At 44.5% G+C, this 23,191-nt stretch overlaps 1 protein-coding gene across 1 annotated transcript in view; it reads right to left on the reverse strand.

Annotated features, from left to right (window-relative positions):
• LOC119970181 (trans-2,3-enoyl-CoA reductase-like) overlaps window positions 1-18,399 on the reverse strand; it is a 225,374-nt gene extending 206,975 nt beyond the window's left edge. Inside the window, exons 1-2 of the mRNA XM_038804400.1 lie at window positions 18,079-18,399; window positions 4,330-4,381 (exon numbers count right to left, since the gene is read on the reverse strand). Coding sequence (XP_038660328.1) covers window positions 4,330-4,381; window positions 18,079-18,348 — 322 coding nt within the window. The 5' untranslated portion in view covers window positions 18,349-18,399. The remainder of the gene's footprint in view (window positions 1-4,329; window positions 4,382-18,078) is intronic.
• Window positions 18,400-23,191: the final 4,792 nt, after the last annotated feature.

Raw genomic sequence — 23,191 nt, forward strand, 5'->3', positions numbered from 1 at the left:
TTACTTGATCTGGCCTACACATGACTAGCCACACAGCCATGTCGCTGATTCTTAAATGCCCTGTGAAATGGCCTAGCAAGCCACTCAGTTGTATCAAGCCTCTACAAAACCTATAAAAAGAAACAAAACTGGATGGACCAATCAATATTGACCTCGGCATCGAAACCAACAATGGCAAAAGTAGCACTGTTGACCCTGCAAGGTGCTGCTTATTAACACCTCGTGTTTTGTGCGAAAATTGGCAGAGCTGTCGCACATACTAGTTGAGCACCAACTTGACATTGTTGTACTCACTGATTCATACCCAAACACCACGATCACCTAATCCTGGATATGTCATGTCCCACTGCAAGATAGATCTACCAGAGGTGGCAGCACAGTGGTATACAGTCTGGAGGAGGGAGTTGCCCTGTGAGTTCTCATCAGTGACTGTGGACCCTGCGAGTTTTCCTGGCACCAGGTCAAACATGGGCAAGAATATCTGCTAATTACCACCTGCTGCACTGCCCCTCAGCTGATGAATCAGTATTCCTCCAATTGAAAGAAGCAATTAGGTGGCCAGGGCAGAGAATGTAGTCTGGTTCAGGGACGTCAACGTCTATCACTAAGAATGATTCAGTTGCATCATAAATGATTGAGCTGTCAAAATTCAAAGGGGCATAGCTTATAGATTGGGCCTTCAATAGGAGATGAGAAAACTATCAAGGGGGAAAAACTACTTGCCCTCATCAATCAGCCTGTCACAGATACGTCTGATTATGGCAGTTTTGGTAAAGGTTGTCACTGCACTGTCCTAATGGAGACAAAGTCACATATTCCCATTGAGGATACTCTCCATTGTATTGTATGACATTACAAACATGCTAAATGAGATAGATTTTGAACAAATAGTGCAAATGAAAATGGAGTTGGGAATCCAGGAGATACCGTGGGCCCGGAGTGGGGCCGAGGAGGGGGGAGGGGGGGAAATTTAAAAATTGGGCAGCACGGTAGCACAAGTGATTAGCACTGTGGCTTCACAGCGTCAGGGTCCCCGGTTCGATTCCCTGCTGGGTCACTGACTGTGCGGAGTCTGTACGTTCTCCCCGTGTCTTGGTTGGTTTCCTCCAGGTGCTCCGGTTTCCTCCCACAGTCCAAAGACGTGCAGGTTAGGTGGATTGGCCATGATAAATTGCTCTTAGTGACCAAAAAAGGTTAGGAGGGGTTATTGGGTTATGGGGATAGAATGGAGGTGAGGGCTTAAGTGGGTCGGTGCTGACTAGATGGGCCAAATGGCCTCCTTTGGCACTGTATGTTCTATGTTCTATCAGCAGCAACAAAATAGGGCACGATTCAACGGACCTGCATTAAAGACCGCTGAACAGTGCGTCTAGTGGGGTGATTCTTGGTGCCTGTATCACTGAGAAAGACTATGTTCAATAGCACTTTGCTGGGTTTTTTAGGCCTAGGTGAGGAACTCCCCATCAAGGCTGCATTTTAAGAAATGGCTGAAGGTGCTAGATACTGCAAAGGCTTTGGCCCCTGACAATATTCCAGAAATAGCACATTTTCCTGAAATAGCTGAGATCTTAACAAAGTTGCATCACTGGCATTTACCCGCCAAGGTGGAAAATTGCCCAGATTTGCTCTCTTCACAAAGAGCAGGAAAAATCCAACCCTGCTAGTCACTCCCTCATCAGTTCACTCTTGATCATCAGCAAAGTAATGGAGGAGCTTATCAACATTGCTGTCAAATGGCTCTGAAATAATATGTTCACTGATGCTCACTTTGGGTTCCAAGCAGCTCCTGACCTCATTACAGCTTTGGTTTAAACATGGAAAAAGGAGCTGAACTCCAGAGGGGAGTTGAGAGTGACTGCCCTTGATATCAAAGCATCATTTGACTGAGTGCGGCATCAAGAAGCCCAAGCAAACTGGAGTCAACGGGAATCATAGAGAAAACTCTCTTCTGCAAGAGTTATACACAGCACAAAGTTGTGGTTGTTGGACATCAATCAGCTTACTTTCAGAACAACACTACAGAAGTGCTTTAGGGCCATATTCCAGAGCCAATCACCTCTAATTTTTTCATTAATGAACTGCCTCCTGAATAAGTCAGAAGTCAGAGGATATCACCGACAATGCCAGCCAAGCCCACTGAAATGACACTTGGGGCGGGATCTACCAGTCTCATGTGGGGGTATGCCATTAGATAGCGGGGCTGTTCCCACCTCTACAGGCACCGGGAACAACCGCTCGAATCCTGCCCAGAACAGACTTTTATTTTCGGTCAGATCACGCCATCAGGGCAGCACGGTGGTGCATTAGTTAGCATTGCGGCCTCACAGCGCCGACGACCTGGGGCGGGACTCTCCCCTACCCGGCAGGGGGGGCCGTACCAGCGGCAAGGAGTGGGGTGAACCACTCCGGCGTTGGGCCTCCCGGAAGTTGCGGAATCCTCGGCACCTTCAGCAGCTAGGCCGGCGCCGGCGGGGTTGGCGCCACGCCAGTCAACATGAAAGGGTTTGGCACCGTGCCGAAGGGCCTCCGCCGGCCATGGCGGACCATTACACCGGCCGGTGCGGAGGGAAAGAGTGCCCCCATGGCACAGGCCCGCCCACAGATCGGAGAGCCCTGATCGCGGGCCAGGCCACCATGGAGGCCCCCCCCCCCCGGGGCCAGATCCCCCCCCCCCCTCCCCCCCCGAGGATCCCGCAGGCCACCTGCAGAGCTAGGTCCCACCGGTACAGACCTGGTGTATTTTACGCCGGCGGGACCCACCGAAAACGGGTGGCCACTCGGCCCATCGCAAGCCGGAGAATGGCCGGGGGGGGGGGGGTGCAGCGTAATTCCCGCCCTTGCTGAAAAACCGGCACCGGGGAATCCGACAGCTGGCGTCGAAGCAGTGGGGCGGGATTCCCGCTGCTCCCCGGCGAATCTCCGGCCTGCCGGAGGGTCAGAGAATCCCACCCAAGGTTTCGGTCCCGGCCCCAGGTCAGTGTCCGTGTGAAGTTTGCACATTCTCCTCGCGTCTGTGTGGATCTCACCCTCAGAACCCAAAAGATGTGCAGAGTAGGTGGATTGGCCCTGAATTGGAAAAAAAGTAATTGGCGACTGTAAATTTATAAAAGAAAAAGATCACGCCCGTCGAACGCTTTCCATTAAATTGCGCCCTACATTTCTAGCTATGGCAGCGTTACTTCTTAAATTTGTGGGAGCGATTTTCAGCCCGCATTTGCCATCAGAGAGAATGTCATCAGTGCCAACTTGGCAGTACCAAACTGGCAGTGCCAGGGGGCTGTGCCAAGGGCAGGCCCTCGTGGGTGCTCCGTGGGGAGGGGGTTTCCAGTTGTGTGGTGGAGGAGGGAGAAATTGCATTGAGGGGAGAAAGTGCAGATCCAGGGGGAGCAGCCACTGAGGGGGGTACACCGGCCACACACGCCGGTGGTGGTGGAGCTCCCCATGATTACCCATTGGGGGAGGCAGGGGGGGAGCCTGATGGTGGTGTGGGCGTGGATCTGCCAATGATTGTCCCTAGAGTGGAGAGGAGCCTCCCATGATTGTCTGAGGGGGGGTTTCCCCTGATGACTGTGCACAGTGGAGGCAGGGATCCCCCGATGATTGTCTGAGGGTGGCGAGAGTGCCCACAATCTCTGTGGTGAGGGTTGGGGATCGTTCAGCTTCGGTTCTGATCGGGGTGCCCTTAAAAGATGGTCCCGATCTCTGTGCTGCCGATCTCTGTGGTGCCAAGTCTATCAGTCTCTGCTCTGCCAGAGTGACGGCATAAACCACACTCACTCTTTTTATTTCCTTTAAAGATGCTCAATATCTGAAGAGAAAACTGATCTGTGCAGCTGGTGAGCTACACACCGGTTTTCAGTCTGAGTCTGACGCTTTGACAAAATACGGTACCATTCTGTCCTGTACTTTCCCCTCGGTCTGTGGAATCCCTAGCAATTAACATCACTTTAACCTGGGATTTTCACAGTAACTTCATTGCAGTGTAATGTGAGCCTAGTTGTGACACTAATAAAGATTATTATTATTGTTGTAAGTCCAACCTGCAAGAACCTTTTCACTACAAATCTACCCAAATCTGTTTGTCCTTCATTTGGAAAATAATCTGCAAACTCTCACCAACTATCTAATTTCCTTTGTTTTGTCTCTCTAATTAGTCTATCCTCAGCTGTTTTGGCAGCCATTAAAACTTTACTATCATGTGGACCAATTCTGTTCCATGACCATTCTGTGACTTAATTTTATATTGTCACCTATTCAAGCTATGGTGTCCATCATGGCTATAACTGCAAGATCACGCTTTAACGATCAGAGAGTTGGAGTGTTACTTACAAGCTTTGTGAAACTTGTGCTTAACATCTGCAATTGTAAACGAAGGAAGGATCTGTAAGAAATTAAGCAAGACGTTAGCTTTCAGACTTATTTCCTACAAAACCTCTTCATCCTCAGCCTCATTGAACAAATTTACCTGCCTTGAGAATCTCTCGGTGCTTTTGTCAGATGGGACCTTGAAGCTCATAATCAAATTGTGAAAATAGTTCCTTTGTGCAGCTAAGACCATCAGCTGCTTTTGGGTAAAGGGACAGCTTTCCTTTCACTCTCACCTGGTGCTTTGCAGGCAGTTTTCAATATATTGGCTCACTCAGGAAATCTTTCAACCCTAAGTGTTCATCAAGACTGTCCTGCTTTAAATAGATCCTCGATAACCTGACGCATTGGTTCTTGTAGATGAAGCTCTACGGGTAATGAGGATTGAAGGCTTCAAGGAGCCTCTCAAGAAATTCTGTGTCAAGTGGCTTCCTTTGAATCTGGTGCTCATTGATTAAAAATTGTCATTCCAACAGATAAATCCTTAGAGCTTGTAATTTTATTATGGGAGATAGTAATTTTACAAACAATGTTATTTGGATGGCATGTAAAGCTAATTGTGAAGAAGATGGATCTGTTGATGGATCTTTTGACGGTTTCCAATAAATCAAGTGGTTCAACAAATAACCAGTAACTGATAAAACTATTGATCGCCTCATAATTTGAAATCAAGGGCGGGATTCTCCCATCCTGCAGCAGAGTGTCCACGCCATCATAAACGGCGTCGCATTTTACGACAGCAAAAACAGGCCGCTCCCAAGACTCATTCTCCCCTACAGGGGGCCAGCACAGCGCTGGAGCGGTTCACGCCGCTCCAGCTGCCGATCCCGGCGCAAACTGGGCGCCGCGGTATCCGTGCATGCGCAGTGGCGCCTGCCCCAACGTGCGCATACGCAGTGGCCTCCTTCAACGCGCCGGCCCTGATGCAACATGGCACAGGGCTACAGGGGCCGGCACGTAGGAAATCAGTCCCCTAGCCAGAGAGGCCAGCCCGCTGATAGGTGGGCCCCTATTGCGGGCCAGGCCACATCGGAGGCCCCCCCAGGGGTCTGAGCCCCCTCCCCCCACAGGCCGCCACTGGACCCTTCCACGTTGAGTTCCTGCCGGTTGAGAGCAGGTTAGAACGGCGTCGGCGGAACTCAGCGTTTCCACGACGACCGCTCGGCCCATCCCAGCCCGAGAATCGGTGGGCAGGCCACATAGTGGCCACCAACCACGCGGGCGCCGATTCTCTGCTCTGTGGAGAATTGTGTGCCGCCATCGGGGCGGCGTGACCTTGTTGGAAGGATTCTCCGGCCCGGCCCAGGGCTGAGAGAATCCCGCCCCATATTTTTGCTATGAGATATGCAAACATTTTTAATTTTTTGTGTTCTATCCTTCACTCTCCATAAACCTCAGATCATCCAAAGATGAGCTACTGATATTCTTATTCTGCAACAAGTGCCACTCCCCCATATCTGCTGTTCTCGCTGATCTACATTAGCTTTGCTCCCTCAATGTTTCCACTTTAAAACTCTCAACGCTCAACTTGTGCTTAAATCACTTCATGTACTTCCTACCTCTGTAACATCCAACTCCCTGTCCACCACCTGCACCTCTGCCCCGACCCTGCCACAAACTCTCTGCTCCCAATTCAGACTCTGCCCTTTTTAGCACTTGCAAAACACCTGGCCATTGACATCTAGTCCCACACTTGGGAATTCCCTTCTGCCCCTCCCACCTCCTTGGCTCTTCTGGTCGTCCTTGAAACCTGCCTCGTTAATCAATCCTTTGTCCATATCTCTTTCTTCAGCTCAGTGACTGATATTTTCAAATTAGGCCTCTGTGAAAACACCTTGGGATGCTTTTAATGAATGCAAGTTGTTGCTTTATTTAAATGTATTTTTGGATATTGGCCTTTGTGTTCTTCACTTTAGGACAGGAGGTCAGGTAGAGAATAAGGAAAGGCACAGATGACTGAAGTGAACGTCAGGTGGTTTGAAATGACTCAACTCAATCATGTTCTCACGTTCGTGATGTCTTTCCCGAAATTGCTTACTGCTTAAACAAACAAAAATAAAAATTGACTGAATTGCTTTCTGATTTTTAAAAGGACTCCCTTTTTTAAAAAAAAAGATTTTCCTGATTTTAAGAGCTCCTTTTTTGTGGAACTGCTTTTTCACCTGTGACAATAGACTACTGTCTCTCCATTGAATGTCAGTGACAAATTTCAGTCTAGATGCTGTAACAGAGAACAACCTGCATTCCTTTGCCTACTTTCTTTAATTATTCATAATACTCATCAATGTCCATCCGATGAACATTTCGCGAGTTGGGCAGGGACGTTTGATGGTTTTCCTTCCTAAAACGAAAACATGTCACAATCAAATTAAAATGGACGGTTGATGAACTTGGATAAATAAACAAGAGCAGTGGGAATTATTGCCGATGACTGAACTTCACACTGCCCTATTTAATATTAATTTCCTAGTTTAAAACACCCAGTGTTAGGGGAGAGTTTAGCATTTAATTGCAAAAAATAAGCACCTCACTCACCCGTTAGAAACAAGCAGCTTCAGGGCCTTCCTTGGGATATGATTGTTATTTCCACTTCTGTGAGGTGTATTGTAGCATTGTTTCACTTGTGGGAACAAATGCATCAAAACACACGGCTCTGTGCAGTATTAATCATGCATTATCCTACCTCCGTTCACCCAAAGCAATCTAAATTAATCATGTTTATGAGTCATTCTTGTTCTGCCTGCACCATTAATTACTAATGCTCTGACTAATGATGCTTGTGACCAGGTATGAATAGATGATTTTTCCTTTGTCGATTTACAATGAAGCCATATGTATCATTGCAGTCAGTCTAAAAGTCTGGAAGCAATGACATGCGCATGAGGAATTATTTGTCACTTTCCATTATCAACAATATACATACAGTAGTTTAGAAATGCGCATGCGCTTTACGATGATATCAATTGTACCATGGTAGCTTTACATGTCAAGCTTTTGATTACCGCAAATAAAGTAATGCTTTTTCATTTAAAAAGTCATACCGCCACAGATTAATTCACAGTCAGACACTCCAACCAATAGCAGCCCTTTAAATTTAGCCAGATAATTATCCACAATGTTCATGAAGGTGGGGTAGAGAAATTCTAACGATATGTTGATATCTGACAATAAAAACAGAAACAAAAATGTTTGAACTCAATATTGGCACAAATTGCGCTGCCATTTTGTGTTGGTGCGACTTGATTTTTGATGGCCCCTCAACAAACTGGATGATACCAAAAATGAACCATTGTACAAATCAGGACATTACTGGCAGGCTGGGTTTCCTTTTCTCTTGCAAAGGTTAGGTCAGGGAGTGACTTAATAGAGGTCTTTAAAATTATGAAAGATTTTCATAGACTGGATACAGAGAGAATGGCCTGGATTTATATGCTCGAGGTGGGTAGGGGGAGCTGGGTAAATTCCCAGCTTAGCTCGCCCACCTTGGGAGAAAGTGCCCGCCCAGGTGGGATTTTCATTGCTGGGGGTTGGGTGTGGACTGGAGTATGGCCAGGCAATGTGGGAGGAAGTGTAGAAGCAGCCAAAGGGGTTGCTGGGTTTTGAAGGTGGGCTGGTTAAAAGGCCTGCCTCGGTAACGTCCGACTATGTTCCAGTGAAGAAAGAACAAAGGCCTGCCAGCCCTCACTGCTCACATACTCCTCAACATCCAAATACACCCAATTCCATATCCAGGCTACCTCATACATCCATCTAGCTCCTCAGGCTGCTTATTCTGCATTTCACGCTCTGCCCTTCCACCTACTCCCTATGTCCCCTCATTACACCTATACCAAATTATGCCTGTCTACCCACCTCCTCATGTCCCCCAGTGGCCCTCTGCCAAGCTCTGGCACTTCAATGCCTATTGACCCACTATACACTCTACAATCAATGAACACCACATCGTATATTGGGATGTGTAACAAAAGCTTTGAGAAATGTAATTTTCAGTCAATTTCCCCAATGCTTGAAAAAAATATTTTAAAATTCATTTACGGGCATACTAATAAAAGGATCAATCATCCAGGCCCTTATTTTTAATTAATTTAGAGGTAGGCTAATAAATATGATAATCCTCCAGGCCCTTTTAAATTTCAAAACTCACAAACACTTTAAACCACCTGACCTATGCCAACACACATTGTGAAATTGACCACTGAGATCAAAGAGCCTGGACTGTCAATCTAAGAATATTTCCTCTGGGAAACAGCAGCTCTTCTATTCTAATCTGGGCTCTCAGCCAAGCATTAATTTGTATGATTGACTGAGGGCACGGACATTAATTGAAATATCAGAACACCAAAGGAGCCATTCTTTAATTGGCAGCTTGGGCTCTCTGATCTCTGCAGTCAATTTCACAATGTTTATTGACCTAAGTAAATGGCTTCAAGTGTTTATGGATTTTGAAACTGCAAATGGTCTGGGTGATTGACATTGCTATCAGCATGGGCAGAATTTTTTTCAAGCATAGCACAAAGCGATCAAAGGGTTATATTTTTTCAAAATGTTTGCTAACATATCACAATTTACACTATGGCGTTCATTGGTTTTAGAAAGTGTCAATGGGCATAACAATCCCTGGCCTTGGCATAGGGAACATGAGGGGACATGGGGTGGGTGAAAGGGTATGATATAGGGGGCTTGAGGAGCCTGATAGAAGGACAGAACAGTGGATAAGGGGCATGAGGCCCCATTGGTAGTGGGAGGGAGGGCAAAGTTTGGCATTGTGATCATGAGGGAACATAGGGGGTGGATAAAAGGGCAATCATGGCATATAGATCATGGGGAGCCTGAGAGGGTAGGTGGAAGGGCACAGTTTGGCAATTGGGCCAAAAGGGGTCTGAGGGAGGTCTAACTTGTCATAGGATCCATGACGACTACCTTTTAGATCATAGATCATAGAATTTACAGTGCAGAAGGAGGCTATTCGGCCCATCGAGTCTGCACCGGCTCTTGGAAAGAGCACCCAACCCAAGTTCAACACCTCCACCTTATCCCAATAACCCAGTAACCCCACCCAACACTAAGGGCAATTTATCATAGCCAATCCACCTAACCTGCACATCTTTGGACTATGGGAGGAAACCGGAGCACCCGGAGGAAACCCACGCACACACGGGGAGGATGTGCAGACTCCGCACAGACAGTGACCCAAGCCGGAATCAAACCTGGGACCCTGGAGCTGTGAAGCCATTGTGCTATCCACAATGTGCTGCCACTATGAAGTTATTTTGAAGTTATCTTTTAACAGGTCCCTGCATGCTAAGAGGCGTTATGAACCACAACTCTTTAAAATCTTGGCCCGACTTCAAGGAACTTGTAGAGGAGCAGGCTACAACCATCTTTGCAATAAAGCCAGCCAGGTCCAGAATGCCAATTGCAGGCGTCTGACAGAAAACAGCCCACATACTTTAAAGACACTCAAAAATAGCAGAATCAGGGCATGCTCACAATTTTGAAGAGGATCCCAAGTCAATCCAAGTTAATGAAAATCCAGTCCAATGTTTCCACTAACGGCATTACTAGAGGTCATCAATGTGAGATAGTCACCAACAAATTCAATAGGGAATTCAAAAGTGACTTCTTTATTTGAAGAGTGGTGATAAGGTGGAACTCCATGCCGCAGGGAGTAGTTGAAGCAAATAGTATAGATGCTTTGAAGTGGTAGAGGGGGTTAGGCTAGAATTTGAGGGAAAATGGAATACAGGGTTACATTGATAGATTGAGATGAGGAGAGATGGGAGGAAGTTTGAGTGGAACAAATGTGGCATGGACTGGCTGGTCTGAATGGCTTGTTCTGTACCACATATCCTACGTAATACCAAAGTACGAACCCAAAGTTCTTGAGTTTCTGATAGCACTAACGTGGACAGATCCAGAGTTGGCTATTGTGGTGGGAGCTGTCAGTCAGTTTTCCAACTTCTTCTCCCATATTAAGAAACACTTATGGAGATGAGTGATGGGTGATAGCTAACAGTGTGGTTGTCTCTGCCTTTTACCTGGATGTTATTAAAGGGAGCAGCAGGATAATGTCCCCTGCCAAAAATTCCCATTGGTTCCACCTTTGGGCGCAAATCTCCTGAACCAGAGTAGTTCCCGCTAGCGGGAAAACAAAAATGATTCCCTCTGGCGGTTGGAGTGACATCGACATGTCACGCTATAGCACTTGGATTTTCATTTTTGCAGAATCGGTTTTCCCAGGGCACACCGAGGTCCACGCTGCAACGAAGAGGGGTGGGACTAATCTCTCAGACAGGCCCCGCACCTCTGAGTTTGGAGGAGCAGCATTTTTAAAAGGTACTTCGATCTCAAAAAAACTGCTGCAGCCCCCCGCAGGATCACTGGCAAGGCACCCCTCCAATCGCTGCCAAGCGCACCCCTCAGAACCTACCTTCTACCCCCTCAGGTGCACCCTTCAGCTTGCTCCTCTATACCTCAAATTATCTACCCCAGTAGCCCCCCTTAACACCTCCCCCAGTTTCCCCGCAACATCCCCCTCAGTGATCCCCTTTAATCCCCTCCTAAATAATCCCTCCTTGGTATCTTGCAGTCCGAGGAGTAGCCTACTAACAATTGCCTCCATGGTGCCGAGGAAGTTTCTTCATGGAGATGGGGATCAGCGGAGCGTGTGCTGGCCTGGAGGGGCCCAGGTCATTGGTATTTCCTGGGATGGGGCTCTTTTGGCTGCTCTTCCCATCTGAAAACTTTAAACCCTTAAAATAGTCAGTCAGTGTGTAAAAATTAAAGTTTTCCCATGATAAAGTGAAAGTGGTACCATTGTATACCTCATAACCATTAACCAGTCACCATCTCAGAAATATATATTCCTTATAATAAAGTGAAAGTGTTCTCATCTATATCCCTAAACCTTTTTAAAGGTCTGTCAGTGTGCCAAGTTGAAAGGTCCGCGAGATGAAGGTAAAATTAATCCCTTTAATGTGTAGAAACGTTTGAAATGGTTTTCATACATTCAATTTTAAAGTATAGAATCCCGTGTGTATGCCGAGAAGGCCTAAATCTTTGATCTGCATGTTTACATTAAACTTAATTTCTCATTGCCTGCTGATAGCATTTTGATTGACAGGTTGAAGCAGTTTCAAAGGGGAGATTCTGAGGTGTTTACCGAACCACAGGTTGTTTTTAATGAGTCCGCCCCTTTGTTCTCAAGTGCTTCCTAGAAAGTGCAGGACAGCCGCCATGCCATAGCTGTACCCCTTGAATGTCTCTGGCTTAGAGACCTGGACAGTTCAGATGCTCTTACCTGAACAATTACCGAGGAAATGTCAGACAGATTAAAACCAAGGAAATGTCAGACAGATTAAAACCGAGTCTACCACCTGGGTAACTACAGAACTGAACCCCAAATGACACACTCACCCCCGACTATCCCCCTGACCGATCCCGACTGAGCTTCCTGAATACCTTCGAACCACATGACTACCATCTCCACCATCGCACTACACCCTCAATCAGACCTGACCAACCCCCCCACATCCAGCTATCCTCTGACTCAAACTGACAACTCCGCAGACCTGAGTGCAACGTTGGCCATCTGCCACCTCCCCTGTCTGCCTCCCTCTTCATCCATCACCAAATCCGCCTTCCATTTGACCCACCTGACACTCACTCACTTACTCCTCACCCATTCTACCCACCTACCCACTTCCCATACCAATCTACCCACGCCACCTATTCACTTAATTAACCACTCACCCTTTCACTAACCATCAAGCTGGACCTTTAAACCTACCATATGACAGTTAGTGTCATAAAAAGGTGGGTATGAATTGTCTTCCCCACAATTCCACTCCGCTGTGACAGAACTCTCTGAGGGACGCCGCACTCTGCATTTCTGGGAAAGCCAGTCTCAGAAGGCCTCAGGAGAAATGCAGAGCAGCATCGAGTTGGGGGGAATGTTCGAGCAGTCAGCAGTCCGACAATGATCTCCATTTCTCCAAGGATGTGGGCCATTAGGTTGTTAAAACTCTGCAGATCAAAGCTAAGTAACAGGATGTGTTGTTGGTTTTTTAAAAATGTATTTGCATAAAGAATTATGGCTAGTTTGGAGACGTGTCTGGAAATAATTTGATGTTTATAACTTAAAAAACTTGTCTTATATTAATAGGGAGAAATGAAATGCCACCCACGTTCCAGTGAGTAGAAAGTATATATGGTGTAACAGTGCCATCTACTGGTACAGCGGCAAATGAAATATAAGAATCACCAGGCGATAATCTCAGAATTGAAAGATTCAGAGAAATTAATCTGACAGTGTCCGTACAGGTGCACAAATATTATTACTTTCAATAATTTGTAGTATCACAGACAGATATCTTACTTGTCAGTACATAGACGCTTGTATTTTCTCTTGCTGACAATGAAACCATTAAGTTGCATTATCGTTTGTGTTCAAACCTATACCATTCAGCTTAAATTATTCAACTGCTGTAAAGTTTTTGATTTTGCTTTCAACAAATTTCCCTAATCATTATGCTCTGTTTAGTTGTGAACTCCACCTGTGAAACAGCTTGGAAAATGTTGTTTGCCCTATGAAATGCATTACGTAAATGTGTTATTTTTGGAACCTTCTATCTATGCAATGCTTTCAACGTTGAAACTGCCTCAAGTTCCTTATAAATGTCAGGGACCAAGACCAAACAGTTGTGGAAAAAAAGAGGAAGCAAGCGAAGGTATGGTCGAAGGTGTGGATGTGAACACTCCTTTGAAAGTAGGGAACAAGGTCACAAGGCAGCGGAGTTGTGATGACAATCAGAGATGATAGAGAAACAGTGACCATGGGCTTTCCTACTAAAGGTGGAATTAGTGTGGTTGCAAAAGATACCAGAACAAATAGAGAAACTTCGGATCAGAGAAGACTCCAGAAGTTGGCTGCGGTGAATCTGTGGATTAATTTGAAAACAGAGACAGGAATTAGTTTGTCAGCAAGAATGGGGCTGAAAAGAGAATAGTACCTCGAGGCAAGGATGTTTGTACAGGGCTTTGGATAAATGGAGATGATGTAGAGCGGAGGTCAGAATGCTGCGGAGGGAGGGAAAGACAAAGAAAGAACTTGCGTCTCTGAAATGTCATCCAAAATTCTCTGGGTAAAAATGTATTTCCTCAGATCCCCCCTGAACTTCTTGCCCCTCACCTTAAACTTGTGTCCCCTCGTGACTGGCCTTTCAACTAAGAGGAACAGCTGCTCCCTATCGAGCCTGTCCATGCCCTTCATAATCTTGTACACCTCGATCAGGTCACCTCTCAGTCTTCTCAGCTCCAATGAAAACAAGCCAAACCTTTCCAACCTCTCTTCATAATAGTTCCCAGGCAACATAGAACATAGACCCCCCCCCCCCCCCCCCCCCCCCCCAGGTGCACTATGAGTGGTTAACGTTGGTAGAAACCAGTACTAAACGGTGATCTGGTGAGGTCTCCCAGGCGCAGCCGTTAGGTTGCAAGAAGCCCCTCGCGAGATTCAACACCCTCGGACCGACACCAAGATTGGTGTGACAAGGCCGTTAAATCACAGCCTAAGTCATTTATGATATTCAAAGAGGAGTTGGATGGATTTTTGATTGACAAGACTGTCAAGGCTATATTGAGAAGCAGGTGCTGTCTGGCCTATTCCTGCTCTTAATCTTTGTGTTGTGTAAATTGGAAAGTAGTGAAGGTATTATTATTGCTGGCAATCAAAGGCTGCAACTAGATTCAATCTTCTCATGACACAACCATGATTCAAGAACTGTCCAACTCTTGCATGGTCAGCACAAGGATTTGTGTTATTCTACCTTTATGTCTCACATCAAGTAATGTAATAGCAGAAACCAAAATTATGGGGATTGTCAATGTGACTTTGCTAAAACGAGGAACTGCGTGTACAATATTTTCAAAGCTCTTTGATGTACTGTCATATTCAAACATTTAGCATTAATTTCCCCAAACTAATTAGCTTTCCATTTCCTAAAGCTAACAGAATCAGTTTACCATATTTAACATGACTTCTTCAGTTGTCAAACATTCAAAGTTATCTAATTTTGCAATAATTTTTCACTTATTGTGGAACTGCTTTACTACACTTGTTTGCAAGAGTACAAATAGAATTAAAAATAACAGATTTACATTAAATAAAGTGAATGGTCAAAAGTGTTCCAGTTATTTTAGTTGAGCTAAAACAACTCATTTTTCAGTTCAGCAAATATAAAAGCAGCCAGTGACGTGATATGATTAGTATCTTCACTTCGGAGGCTGACTATAACCCACTTCAATCTGCTACTCATTCAATATTTAATATTTTACAGATCTCATGATAAGACAGCATCAATTTCTTTACTGTCTTATTTAATTTCCTGAACGCTTATAACTGGATTTCTCATCTCATATGAAAAGTTGGTGCGTTTATCAAGACATTTGTGTTCCAAAAACCTTCCTTTGTGGGAATGAGTGACCTGCTGTGAAAAGTCTGATCCACACCATTGTGAATGTCATTTGTTTGATCTTTCCAACAGTTCCTTCAGAAAGTTAGCCAATTATTTACTCTTGTGTGCTATCATATTGATAGTAAGAAGTCTTGCAATACCAGGTTAAAGTCCAACAGGTTTATTTTGAATCACTAGCTTTCGGAGCTCAGCTCCTTCTTCAGATGAATGAAAAGGTGGGCAAACCCACCTCTTCATTCACCTGAGAAAGGAGCAGTGCTCCGAAAGCTAGTGATTCAAAACAAACCTGTTGGACTTTAACCTGGTGTTGCAAGACTTCTTACTGTGCCCACCCCAGTCCAACACCAGCATCTCCACATCATCATATTGATATGAATCCGTTATGCTAGAGTCAACAGACCCCCACAAATTGGACGTTAAATTATTGTCGTCATGGAACTATAAATCCAACTCTCTTTTTTATCCAGTAAATCTTTCTTTTTTTTTAACAAATTTTTCAAATGTATGTATATTTAGGCAATGAGAAAGGAGCATTTAAACAATTGACTGGATGCTGGATATCTGAGACAAAAACAGTTCCCAGTAAAACTTAATAATCCTGAACCTAATATTGGGGAACCAAACTATCACAGAATTACATAAGGTTAGACTGGGTGGAATTTTCCAAAGAACCCGCAATCACTGACGATTGCCATGCTGCTCCTGTACACTTACCTTGCATTGGAACTCCGTATTTCTCATCCTCACTACCAAACCGGGCATCTTGAGAAATATGGAGCAGAGTCCTCCTTCCTAGAGTAAAACATTTGGGGAATCCAAGCTACGCACTAGCTATTGTATAGTGGTAAGCTGAAATGTCCCAGCCACTTTGAGAATGTAGAGAGGGAAGGTAAGTGTGGAAGGGTGGAGGGGATCAAGAAGATAGTCAGGTTGCTGGGGGCTCATCACGGGTGGTTGGGTACAGTCAGGGAGATAGTCGAGGGGGTTGATTGGTAGTTGGAGGCAGTTGGGTGGTCTGGGGGGGGGGGGGTAGTTTGGTATTCAGGGATCAGTTGAGTGTTCGGAATAGTTGGGGGAGGTGAGGGGCTAGTCTGAAGATCAGGGGGACCTAATATGGGTGTCCAGCAGGCAGCCAAAGTGGGCAGCAGTATAGTTACCCATGAGTTAGAACTGGTATTAATCTTTGTATCTTTTCCCGGGTAACTATTCTGATAAGTGAGTTGGAACTGTCTAAAGTCCAACTTTAACTCAGAATTTCAAAGGGTTATGGACACAGGAGAATTGACCATCGTAAATTGTAACTTCTGAGGCAATTCCGATGGTGTCCTTGTGTCCTCTAAGGGAGCATCGAGGGGACAAACATCCAGAGACCAGAAGATAAGGGCCTACTTCTGCTCCTAATGCATATGTTTGTATGCAAGTCCAACTAAAGAACAGGGTCCTTACTATTGCCATTGCCAGGATAAACATTCAGCCCAACTGATCCTGCCAGTGATTATGTTCAATACAAGCACCTGAACAGAATAACCTTCTATTCCTATTTGCCTGATGTGTTTATTTAATTTCCCTTTGAATGGCTCCATGCTACTTTTCTGAATAGTTTCTCCTGGCAGCCAGTTCCATATTCTACACAGGCTGTGGATAATGAACTTACTGCTGCATTTACTGCTAGATTTGTCACTACATTATACTTAAGCCATTTCATTTTAATTCCCTACTCAGTGGAAACCATCTTCTCTCAGCTGTTTCTCTAACTGTTCCATAGTCTTAATGCCCCATTAGGTGAGTTCTAGAGAAAAGCACCCTAGCCTGTTTAATTTTTCCTGATCGGTATGAATCGTCCAAACCTCTATTATTTTTTGCACTTAGACCAGCGTTTCAGATGCTTTAAAGATATTTCTCATTAGAAGAATACGAGGCAACATGATTGAAACATATAAGATCCTGCTGGGTCTTGACAGAATGGATGTAGAGATGATTCATCTTGTGAGAGAATCTAGGGGTTACTGCTTAAAAATAAGGGGTCACTCATTTAAGACAGAGATTTGGAGAATTTTGTTTCTCTCAGAGGGTCGTGAGTCTTTGGAACTCATCCTAAAAGACAGTGGAAGCAGAGCCTTTGAATATTTTTATGGCAAAGTGGCACAGTGGTCAGGAATGCTGTCACACAGCACCAGGGATCCGGGATGGATTACGACCTCGGGCGACAGTGTGGAGTTTGCACATTCTCCCTGTGTCTGCATGGGTTTCTTCCGGGTGCTCCGGTTTCCTTCCACAGTCAAAATATGTGCAGGTTAGGTGGGTTGGCCATGATAAATTGCCCCCTTAGTGTCCATAGGTTAATTGGGGTTGCAGGGTTATGAGGATGGGATGGAGGAGTGAGCCTAGGTGGAGTGCTCTTTTGGAGCATCAGTGCAGACTTGATGGGCCAAATGGCCTCCTTCTGCACTGAAGGGATTCTATGAAAGATAGATAGATTGTGAAAACAACTTAATACAAGGGAGAGCGAGGTTACAGCAAAAATTTAACTTAAAGGTTGGAAGGTTGCACGGAGATATACCAGCTAATCAATGCTCAGATATTCAGCTGAAATTTCTTTCCTGCCAATTTTGTTCAATAGGGTATCGCCGTCACTCAAATAGCCAACTGTGGAATTTCAGAGACTCGGTTAAGTGCTTATATGCTGGGGTCCCAGTATGTCTTTTTGACAGCATATAGTGCAACCTTAGATTCATGCCAGTTAACAATTCGTTGGAGGAAAATCTCTATAGTTTATGTTTGATTGGAGGCATGGGCCATGAACAAGAGGGACTCCTGTCACATTACCAAAGCCAGAAGCTAGGCTAGAACTGGGTTCCTGTTGGGGCTCCCGAGTCAGACGCAAGCATTTTTGTATGTACTGTACCTTCCATGCTGTCTTCCACTTCTGATTGGCTTTCAATTAATATAACTTTTTGCCTCATTATTTTGTATCTCCAGCATGGGCAAAGTCTAATATGAATACAATTATCATGACTTCACGATCGACAAGCAGCCTTGCCTGTTTGCAAACTATTCTTTAACATCCAATGTCTTTTTTTAAGTCCTAATGCTTCTTAATGCTGACATTGCTCATTCACATCCAAGATGGATTTTTGACCACCCAATGTCATATCAGCAGACTAATGCACTGAGAGGCAGGACAAGTAAGGTAATGCTCTCACCTTAGACCAGACAATTAAAAATGGAAATCACTTACTTTTTCCAGGACACAAATCTGCTTCTTTGTCTGAGCATCAAGAATTTCCACTTCAAAGTAAGAAATTTTTGAGTGCTTTTGTATCGCCTGTTGGCCCGAAGTCAAAACAAACTGAGACAAAGAAAGGAATGGGTTCATCTCACTTTGTTTACTAGGTACCATGTCCTCTTTTACAGCAGCAGATCTTCCTTTATAAAGTGCATGCATCTCTTCCTGCTTAACTTGCCTAAAGCAGCACAGATTGTCAATAAGAAGACAATTGTCTAACATTTAAATAGGGACCGAGGCGAACGGTGCACCAAAAGGTCATGCAACATTCCATTTCAAGTGTATAATCTTATTCGACATGACTGAAAACAGTGGCCCTCTAATCCTCTGCTATATTTAACTTGTCATTGTGTGATGTGTCAAGAGTGTTCCTTTTTATTGGCAGAATAGCTTTCAGGGAGGCTGACTACTTTCTATCCCTATCACCATGACTTCAAAGTGACAGCTCGATGCGGCATTATTCAGATATTTGAGGCAGACAGAATTCAGAACAGAGATTAACCAAATTCCACGGGTATCATTAGAAGTCGAAGGGTTAAGAACAAAACCTTGCATAGTAAACATTCTGAAGATGAATATAATTTGGAATATGGAATAATTCTGAGGATGAATATAATCCCTAAAATTTTAATCAAATGAAAACGTAAACAGATTAAATAATCTAACCTGCTTAACATCCTCGGCTGTTAAAATAAACAGGAGCCCGAACAGCTCAGTGGATTATCTATTGGGGTCGTTGAGCTATGCAGAAAAATAAAAGTTTCACATTCAGTTCCAGTTTGGGCTATGATGACGTTAGCTATGGTGATTTTAGGGTCATTGACTTCAGTGCCTATGTTAGGTTATTGAAAATTGGCCAAAGTTCACACTCCTGATTACTGTATAGCGTGTTTGTAACTGAACATCAGGTACCAACAGGATAAACCTTTTTCCCGTCTGCCCTTCTGTTCAATGTAAGAATAATCTGCCAATACTTATTGATAGGAATCAAGCATGGACATTGGATATTTAGCAAAGAACTGGAAATTTCCAGCATGTGTTAAATTATACTCTGGCAAGGAGTACCTTCAGACGATGAAGGAATTGGCAAATAGATTTTTAAAAGGTCTCTAGGTGACTATTTCAGTTGGGTAATTATTTAACATTTGTAGTGTTCGTTGTCAAACAGTTTAATGTTGCATTTATAGCATAAACATTTTGCGTTTACAGACTGTAATTTATTCCTGATAATGTTTGGAGCAGCATTCTTGACCTGACCTTTACAGGTCATTTGAAGAATTCCAGTTGCTCAATTTCACCTTTGACCCAATGCTGGCAATTTTGTATCTGAGTCAGGAGGTTCTGGGTTTAGACCCTAATCCAGAGACATGAGCCTGGAGGCTGACAAGCCAACACAGTTCAGAATTGAGGGAGTGCAATGTTGTCAGAGGCATCGTCTTTCAGATTGCATTTAAACAAAGGTGCTATCTACCCTTTTAGGTGGATGTTAGAGATCCCAGCATTTGATGAAGAGCATAGGAAATCTCCTGTTTTCTTGGCCAATACTTATGCCTCAATCAACAGCTAAAAACAGGTTATTATGTCATTTATTCCACTGCAGTTTGTGGAACCTTGCCCAGTGCAAATTGGCTGCCACATTTTCTACATAACAACAGTGACTACATTTGAAGATTACTTAATTGTCTGTGAAGTGCTTTATGGTGTTCTGAAAACATGAAACATGTTAAATAAATGCAAGCTGTTTCTTTCATCCAAGATAAAGAGGTACAAGTAAGAATTCACGAACAACCCAAAAAAATGCAGAACGTGGCAAAGGAAACAAGGCAATGTAAATCTGCACAAAAGTAACCGTAAGCCAGCAACAAAGTAAAATTAAATTGTCAATTATTCCCTGAAGAAATAGGTTTAAAAAAAAACAAAGACCCACTGCAGGTCTGCCACCAATAGTGTTAATTTTGACATCTAGTTGTGTAAGTAACCTTAATTTCAGATGTCAGAATCAGTACTTCCTCAGGTAACAGACAATGAGTCCACCCCCACTAAAATGCTTCCCGCAGTTAAGGCAATGGCTGGATTGAAAAAGCAAGGTAGCATTACAAAACAAATAAATGAGATAACATCTCCATTTAAAGAATAGTCAGGCAAATTTGTTACCCATTTATCAAAGGTCATAGCGATTTCCAAACATAATTCCATATAAATCGCACAGCCATAATTTTTATTTGCAAATTTTCGGTTACTTGAAAAAAGTAACGAGACACTCAGCAATTATACTTTTTTAAAAATCAAGGAAGAGAGATATCTAAGCCCTGAAAGTAGCTTGGGGAAGATCCCGAAAGTCAGAAGTCTTGTTATCTAAAGGGTGTCAGCTTTGGCTCAAACTTAACATTCTTGCCCGATTCAGAACATAGGAATAGGGCTCTTCTTATGACTGCTTAGGCAGTCCTTTGGCGTCGAGGATGATTTGCTTTACACTAAAAATGAGTTCTCAGTTGACTGAGGAGACCAATGCAGGTGTTGGTTGGAGGAGTTGGGTGGGTGGGGTGTCTGAGATGCCGCGTGCTCATTCTGCTTTTGACGCTTGGCTTCAGCTTGCTCTCAGCGATGAAACTCGAGGTGTTCAGTTCCTTCCCGGATAGGGTGGTCTTGGGCCAGGGATTCTCAGTTGTCAGTGGGGATGTTGTACCTTTTCAAGAAGGCTTTGAGGGTATCCTTGAAATGTTTCCTCTAGCACCCTAGGGCTGGCTTGCCATGTCGAAGCTCAGAGTAGAACATTTGTTTTGGGAACCTCGTGTGGTCAATGCTTTAATGCTGGGATGTTGTCCTAAGTGAGAACACTGACATTGGTGCATCTATCCTGGCAATAACTTTGCAGGATCTTGCGGAGGCAGTGTTGGTGATACTTCTCCAGGGTTTTGAGGTGCCTGCTGCACATCTGAGCCATATATAAGGGTAGGTATCCCTACTGCTCTCTAAACCAGCTTTGTGCTGGTTCTGAAGTCCTGGTCTTCAAACACTCTTCTTCAGGAGAGCGGAGGTTGCTCTGGCAGACTGAACGTGAGATTGAACCTCATTGGCGATGTCTGCTCTTGTAGGCTGCCAAAGTATGGAATGCGGTCCACGTTGTCCAAGGCCTCATCATGGATTTTGATAACTGGGGGACAGTGCTGTGTGGTGCGGGCATGTTGGTAGAGGATCTTTGTTTTACAGATGTTTAGTGTAAGACCCATGCTCACATGATTCAATTAGATCAAGGTTGATCTGTATCTTAATTCCATTTACCCACACAATAAGTAACAATAATTGCCTAATACGGGCAGCAGGGTAGCATAGTGGATATCACTGATGCTTCTTAGCTTCAGGGTCCCAGGTTCAATTCCCGGCTTGGGTCACTGTCTGTGTGGAGTCTGCATGTTCTCCCCTGTCTGTGTGGGTTTCCTCCGGGTGCTCTGGTTTCTTCCACAAGTCCCTAAAGATGTGCTGTTAGGTGAATTAGACATTCTGAATTCTCCCTCTGTGCACCCGAACAGGCGCCGGAGTGTGGCGACTAGGGGCTTTTCACAGTAACATCATTGCAGTATTAATGTAAGCCTACTTGTGACAATAAAGATTATTTATTTATAACAATCTCAGGTTTGAAACATTTTAATTTAGCTAGTCTCAACAGTTTTTTGGGGAAGAGAGTTCCAGACCTTTGTGAGCTTTTGTGTGATTACCCTCTCATCCAAAGGAAGGACAAATGAAGTCAATGAAGGGGAGGGTGCCTGACTACCAAGCTTGGAAATCAGGTAGACACCCCAAATTTGTCCATAGTGGTAGCGTTCATAATTCTCTCCATTAATAATCACCCCTGATTTAAAAGACACTGTGTAAACAGAAAACATCCAAAATTGTATTACAGAAGATGGAGCACAATCCAAGTTCATGTTAGGAGTGGGAAATTGGCCAGAGAATGCTCCCACTGACGCAAGGCCGACACACAAGTAACAAATGTAGCTGAGAGAGGCAGATAAGAGCATGAAATCTCTATAATAACCCACTGTTCTCAGCAGCAGTAACATCCTTTAAGGGTTTAAGGGCACGGTAGCACAGTGGTTAGCACTGTTGCTTCACAGCTCCAGGGTCCCAGGTTCGATTCCCGGCTTGGGTCACTGTCTGTGTGGAGTCTGCACGTTCTCCCCGTGTCTGCGTGGGTTTCCTCCGGGTGCTCCGGTTTCCTCCCACAGTCCAAAGACGTGCAGGTTAGGTGGATTGGCCGTGCTAAATTGCACTTGGCATAGGTGGAGTTATAGGGATAGGGTGGAGGTGTGGGCTTAAGTAGTGTGCTCTTTCCAAGAGTCGGTGTGGACTCGATGGGCCGAATGGCCTCCTTCTGCACTGTAAATTCTATGATCTGCTGATAAACGAACCCACATTGTTGACTCAAAAAAAAAGTCATGTACTCGAGTGAGTGATTCAATGAATCCCCATCCTCAACGGTCTCAAACAGATACACTGGGCTCTAATTCTTAACAAAGCTTTGCTTGAGGCAAAATCAAGAGAATAACTGATACTTAACTCAGAGGAAGTGAAGATCAACCTCAATGGCACCTTCACATTTGAAAACAACACCGACTATCATTACGAAAATTCTGAATACTGCTTTTTTTTCTGCTTGTGATCGTAATTCATATTTGAACCGATAGCAATCTTGTGGCTGAAATGCAAAAATTCAAGAACTACTCACATTGACATAAAATCTTTTCACATCTCTCAGAAAGATTTCAAGGTAATTACTTTCCATTAGTCATTTTGAACTACGGGTCTGTGCACAATAGCAAGACAACGTCAGCTGTCATAAAATTGTCACAGAAAAGAGGAGGATAAATTTAAAAAGTACTTGGGTGGGATTCTCCGAAAATCCGCATCGAAATCGCGCTCAACGCGGGAGCGGAGAATGGGTGTCAAACCCGAGGTCGGATCCAACGCCAATCCCGCAATTCTCCGATGCTTGGAGAATTGCCGCCAATCGGGCGTGTGCGGTCTACGCAGTGCCAGTCGGGGGCCATTGAAAGAAGCCCCTGCG

This window comes from Scyliorhinus canicula, chromosome 8 (genome assembly GCF_902713615.1).
Source record: "Scyliorhinus canicula chromosome 8, sScyCan1.1, whole genome shotgun sequence".
Taxonomy (NCBI): Eukaryota; Metazoa; Chordata; class Chondrichthyes; order Carcharhiniformes; family Scyliorhinidae; genus Scyliorhinus; species Scyliorhinus canicula.